The following is a 6,779-nucleotide window of genomic DNA, read 5'->3' as shown; positions in this document are numbered from 1 at the left end:
ATTTGTTGAAGTTTTGTTGCATATAGAGAGAGAAATTCGAAATCCTAATTTTAACGTTTATATTAGGACTAACATTTTGAACCTACTTTTAATTGACAATGTGTTCTTTTTAAGACAAATTTTATATGGTTAGAAAACTGGTTCATAAGCTTTAAGTTGAGATATCATATGCTTGATTGGAACTTAGAATGAGTAAGTTATGGGCATTTGAAAATGAGTAATCTAAATCAGAAAAAACCAGAAAAAAATGGGCTCAAGAAAAAGAAGATGAATAGTGACTTTTGACCAGTTCCACTCTTGGCCTCAGCAAGTGTAATTCACCCTACAATGTTAGTCATTTTTTAACCATGGTATGGACTTAAAAAAAAAATTATAGACTGAAAAACAACAAAACGGTAAGCTAGAAAGACTGCGCAAGGATGCAGTGTTGATAACGCAGTACTGTTCTGGAAAGAGAGGCAACAAAACCTCTTGATCCAGAACAATGCCCACATGCGGAGGCCGTGCATGGAGGCATGTACAGTGACTTTTGGTGGCCATTTTTTAGCACGCGTGGCAAATGTGATCTATGGTTGGCCTACGGAGTCTATACATGTAATTTTTATTGAATCCGAGTCACGAAAATATTTTTTGAGAAATTACTTTTGAGTAAAATCCTCTAGAGAATGATAATAAAAATATTTTTGGGGACACGTCTCAAATTTAATCTGGTCCATTTTTTTTATTTATTTGAATATTTAGACAGATGGATTGATCTTAATTATAAATATGAGTATGCATTTATTGAGTTTTTATTGTTAAATGCATTTACATACTGAATATGAATCCCAAGTTTTCGTACTATTATATATGATTGGATGTTTGATTTTATCGATATTCTTAAGTTAAAATAAAATGTATACAGTTGACGTTGATAATTTGTTGAACTCATATTTAATGTACGTGTTTATTATTATATAAATGGATAAGGTGTAACTTATAAGTATATTGATAATGTGACATTCCTATTTATTTATTTATTTTCCTACAAGATGTGAGAGCCACGGCCTTAACCAGCTTTTACATAAGAGAAATCTAAGAATAAAAGTAGGATTTACGGGTTGGGTAAGAGCATCTCCATCTCATTCCCCATATCACTATTATCTCTAAATTATAGGAAAAAATTTAGGGAAAAGCTCAAAAATCTCCTCTCATCCCATTCCCTATTTTAGGATTTTGATTTAGGAAATGAACAGTAGTTTCCTAAATATAGGGAACCACTATTCATCCTCTAAATAATTTTTTATTAATATTTTATTCAAATAAATAAAATAAATTATTTTTTCAATCAACTACATTTTCTCTTATACTCATATTTATTATACTTTTAAATAATAATTTTAAAAATAATTTAAATAATTACTAAAATATAAAAATAATAATTTTAAAAATATTATTAAAACGTTAAAAAAATAATTTAAATTTTTGTTTAAAATATTCACTATAATAATAGTTCAAAACATAAGAAAAAATATTAAGTAGTTAACTTTGAAAATAGAAGTGAGAGAAAAAAATAATAAAGAAATAATAGAAGAATATTATTTTAATAGAATAGAGAAAGGATAGGGAATGAGATGTAGAATATTTTTTGAAAATGAGTAAAATTTAGAATAAAATTATAAGGAATGTCCTTTTTAACTAAAATTTAGAAAAAAATTTAGAGAATCAAATGTGAATGCTCTAAGCAAGGCAAGCAATAAATACAGACAGGCAAGGTTAGCAAGACGTGAGCGAGCAAGTGAATAGCAGACAAAGAGTGAGGCGCATAACATTGAGCAGGCAAATATCACGTGAGCTAAACCTGGACAGGCAAATATAAGGCAGGCGAATAGCGTACGAGCAAAGCCTTGGGCGGGCAATGGACAAGTAGAGCAAAGATGTGTAGTGAGCAAGCAAAGGTAGGGAGGTGAGGAACAGCTTGGCGAGCTAAAAAGTGGTAACTAGTCCTCATTTGTTTTTAAAAAAATATTTCATTTAATTAATACAATTTTTTCAACTTTTAATATAATATAAAATAAATAATTCAATTTTTTCAAATTTTAAAATAAAAATAATATTAAAAAATATATTCTAACAATATTTTATTCAACTTTTTAATTTTAATTTTAACTCATCTTATCTTATCTGCAAAAACAAACTAGGATCTTAGACAATACAAGCACACTGCCAAACATTTAAATTGACATGTTCGAAAAACGTAACACCCTGAAATAAATTCGAACAAAAGAGAAAAAGTTGGTCGTTCAAACAAATTTTCTTCACCCTCCAAACCCCCTATTTGTTCCACGATTCATGTTGGAAAGTTCGCATTCTCTCGATCATCAAACTCATTTACATATTTTCTTAGAGCAAAAAGGAGCATCATAGATTATAAAATCTCGAATAATGCTACATACAATCATGAAGTATATAAACACCGTATAATCATTTTGAAAAAAAATAAAATTCATTATTAAATAATTAATTTTTTTCACATAAATCATGTATTTACTCACTTTTTTAAAAAAAATTACACAACATTTACACATTCTATATCTATAAATATCATTTCTCTTTCCGGTTATGCTTTTCCTTTTAACCAAAAACAGATCCGAAAACAAAGATATGTAACCATGCAAAGCCCACTTGCTAAAGACGAAAGAAAGTCTTGAGAGTATGAGATGCTAACAATTTGGAAGATTGTGACTACACCAATATATGGAAGAATATTTAGAACTTGTGATATTTATGGTCCACACCTTCCAAATTCGAAAGTGTCACATTACACCTAAGTCGATGGTCATGTACCTTTTCATATACATACCACTGCCCACTGCTCCGTTCTATATTTTCATCCACATCTGCTAAGAGCAAAAAGGCCCCTACATATACAGATATAGCCAGCAAGTGGACAAAGAAGCAACAAGGGGAAGAGGCACCGAGCAACTGAGTTCTGTTATCTCCCTAAAACTCCGAATCAAATTGGAATAATGATTTAAAACACAAATGGTTGCTTGGAAGTGGCCAAACCACTAATTGCAAAGTATCATACCAACTATCGACTCAAATCCTTAAATCAGCACAACGGCTATAGCAACCATTTGTCGATCAAGATAGCTGATAGAAATTCAATATCTTCAATGCAAATGGCCATCATAACCATTCATAAGCAACTAATGTCAATAATTCGAGAAACAACACAACGATATCAATCACAACCCAGGATGATGGCATAAACATTGACATAAATGCAAAACAAGATACTAACATCGGAATCTGATACAACGTGAAAAGGGCCAAGAAGGCAGAAAATCTAACACTACATAGAGACTCCACTACATTAGGGTACTCATGCAACAAAAGATCAACCAAGCAAATATGGATAGTATGCTTTTTTCAATACAACCGATAAGACCAAGAACAGCAAGCAGCTCCTCTGATGGGCTCCCTGTTATAGGAGCATGCAGAGATCAATAACAGCATGCATTCTCAAAACTAGATCCAGCATGAATTACATTCCCTAGTCAAGCCACCTGCCACATTCTTCTCTGACAGGCTCCCGCTTCACAAGTTGAAAAAAAGAAGAAATAGAAGTTAGCGGTATATAAAATATGTATTAAAGCATGCAAACAAAAATCCAAAAAGGTATTACTTTTTACCTTGAGCATCACTTGGTACTATCAATAACCTCCAAGGAAGATAATAACCCTTGCCGAGATCAAGATGAATGGGACAATATGCACTCACAACTCACAAGAACAAGAAACTAGAAGGAGCTTACAAGAGGACAACGCAACATGGAATAAGCCAACAAAATGAAGAAGCAGAAGCTCCCTTCCCACTTTTCGCTCTTAAAAACCAGGAAAATGGCAAAGGGAACCATACCTCCCAGATTGTACAGAGAGGAGTCAGATCCTAGTAAAAGGATAGAAACAGTGAGTAAGAAGAGGGTGGAGAAGCTGAGAGGGGGGTAAAGGGTTCGAGGAAGGCTGCTCATCTGAGCCAGCCAATTTAGGCAACCTTGCATCTATTCATTTAAGACAGTAATCAATGATAGACTGAGAAAGAAAGTTAGAAAGGATGCTGAAGTTTAAGAACAAGAAAAGACGCTGACAAAAAGGGGAATGAAACAGAAGCATAGGAGTTGGTGTAAGGAGTCAGTTCAAGATTCTACAGTATAACAGCTTCTGAAGCCAGAGACCTAAACCTAAGAACAGAATAGTGAAAATTAAGAATTCTGTTAAGAACTTCTACCAAGAACTTAATATCATAACTTTTTCACCTAGAAATATGATTTCCTTCAGGCCTGATAGATTAAACATCAGTAAATAAAGATATAGCTCCAGCAACTAAACTAGCAAATTCTGATGCACTGCTTCTCTTCTCCCTCCAAAACGTCCCAATGTAGCTTCCAACTGTGCCGCAAAAGCCACACAGTACAGGTAACTCCCTCCGATCATGACATGCCGTCCAAGACCAAAATAAAAGTCCATAAATCAATCCTTAATGTGAAATCCGGAGATCGTTGACAGGCCAGAGCCCTAACCATCGCTTGTACCAACAGCTACTGAGCTAAACAAACTCGTACAGAATCACACTACCAACCGATTTTATTCACTCTATATACAATCTAACACTAACCCAGGTTTTCAAAGTAGACATATTTACAGAAGCCCAACACACCTACCACTTCACTCATCATCAAGATCGAGATTGAGAATGCGACGTAAAGTCTTAGTCGCAGAGTCAGCACTACGAAAGATATCCCTCGTGATATCCCTCGTAGAATTGGTATAATACCTGGAAGGAGATGGGGGCGCAGACTTGGCCATCGGGTAATGCATTTCGATCTCAGGAGCGGAACGGGCCAAATCAAGCGACACGCTCCTCTTTGGCAGGATCGAAAATTTGGGTATTGGTAAAGAACTTGGCGGCGGCGAGTTCGAGTACGTGGGGCCAGCCCAACGCTCAGAAAATGAGAAGCTCTCATTAGCGACTTCCTCGCTAAAAGCCCTATTCTTCTTACAAACCTTCGCATCGATATTAATTGGGGAGCTTGTCGCAGTTGTTTTGAACTGCACGCTGATATCGTTTTGTGGGCCAGATGGGGTTTCCGCTAAAGATAAAGAAAAAGAAGAAGAACATGCCCGTGCGGCTACAGGAGAAGAGCAAGTCCTCAATGGGGTCGGGAGTATACCTTCACCGGATTGAAAACTCCGGCAATTGATCCCTCTGAAGTCTCTGGCCGGGGATGAACCCAATCGGACCGGCCCATCGGGTTTGCTTCTGCTGTAGTATTGGTTCCTATGCTGAGCCACCACAAGAATTGTCTCCATAGCGGAACTCAGTGATTAAGTAATCCAGAGCCGCGAGGAAGCCAAAGGTCTCTAATCAGCGCTAAAAATCACAACTTTAGGGATTCGAGCTGTACGGAAACCACTGTCAGTTCTAGATCTTCTACATTAAGTCGACGGAAATTGAGCATCTAACGCCACAAATTCAACTTTATCAAACTGTTCAGTCGCTCCAAAACCACAATCGGTTCGTAAACCAGCCAGATCTCCCCAGAAAACAATTACAATCACTGTTTAAAAACGCATAAGAATAAAAACAGAGAAAGAACATAGCATCAGACATTGAATAAAATCTCCATGAGGCAAAAGGAAGTAAAAAAGCTGAAACCTTCGATTTCCATTATCATAATGATTTTCTATGTAAAACTCGAGTGGAGAATTACCAGAAAGTGCGAGAGAGTTCGTCCGTGTAGCGAAGGCGGTGGGATCTAAGACTCCATGTCCGCACGATTGTAGGATCAACGAGAGTAAGCTAGTGGAGAAAATGCTCCTGTTACTGTCAGGGCTTTCAGGATGAGAATGCCATGGGAAATGGAAATGGTTAGACAAAACCAGAATCCACGGATCTGAAACCAATTTCACTGTCAAATTTAATCCGGCGGAGTATTCCAGTGTGATCGCTTACAACTTTGGCATTGGATAAGACACATGATTCTTTTTATCATTACAACTTTTTTAATTTTTAAAATTATAATAAAATTAAAATATAATATTTTAAATTTTTATCTAAAATAAAAAATTTTTTATATAAAATAAAAAATTTTTTATCTCACTATCTAAACCTATCAGAGCACTCCAAATATTATTCATCTTAATAAAAAATTCATCTCAATTAATTACTATAATTTTTATAAATTTCAACAAAAAAATATAATAAATAATTCAACTTTTTCATATTTCAAAATAATAATAATATTAAAAAATAATATTCTAACAATATTTTATCATCTCAATTCAACTCAGTTCAACATCCAAACGTAACCTTATTCTTTAAAATATATCAGTAAAACTCATTTTTTTTATTTTACATATTAATTTTTATTATATATCATACATCAACTTATCTGTTATTTCTTTATATAATTTAAATATTATATTTTCTAATATATTTTATTTATTTCAAATAAAGTAAAAAAATAAATAAATAAATAAATAAAAAATAAAAAATCGAGAGAGAAATAAATTAAATATTTATAAAAATATAAATAATATTTTATATATATAAAGGTAGTACTGTAACAAATTGAATATTAATTATAAAATATATAATCCATTAAATAGATTATATTCAACCATTCCCTTCAAATTTTATAAAAACATAAATTTTACCTAAGCCAAATGCTCTTACATCTTACTGTATTCACATTCACAATTGCACGATTGATTTATTTCTCTTTGTTTGTAAAA

At 33.6% G+C, this 6,779-nt stretch overlaps 1 protein-coding gene across 1 annotated transcript; it reads right to left on the bottom strand.

Moving 5' to 3' along the window:
• Window positions 1-3,154: 3,154 nt before the first annotated feature.
• On the bottom strand, window positions 3,155-5,984 carry LOC108986515. The gene is made up of 3 exons (XM_018959163.2): window positions 5,756-5,984; window positions 3,678-5,602; window positions 3,155-3,580 (listed from the first exon to the last, which is right to left on the bottom strand). Exon 2 carries the CDS (start codon window positions 5,352-5,354, stop codon window positions 4,710-4,712), a length of 645 nt encoding a protein of 214 aa, XP_018814708.2. The 5' UTR covers window positions 5,355-5,602; window positions 5,756-5,984; the 3' UTR covers window positions 3,155-3,580; window positions 3,678-4,709.
• Window positions 5,985-6,779: the final 795 nt, after the last annotated feature.

Source organism: Juglans regia, chromosome 8, assembly GCF_001411555.2.
Source record: "Juglans regia cultivar Chandler chromosome 8, Walnut 2.0, whole genome shotgun sequence".
In the NCBI taxonomy this organism is placed as follows: domain Eukaryota; kingdom Viridiplantae; phylum Streptophyta; class Magnoliopsida; order Fagales; family Juglandaceae; genus Juglans; species Juglans regia.
Note: the sequence above shows the minus strand (reverse complement) of the source record. Positions and strands in the feature narration are given on the sequence as shown.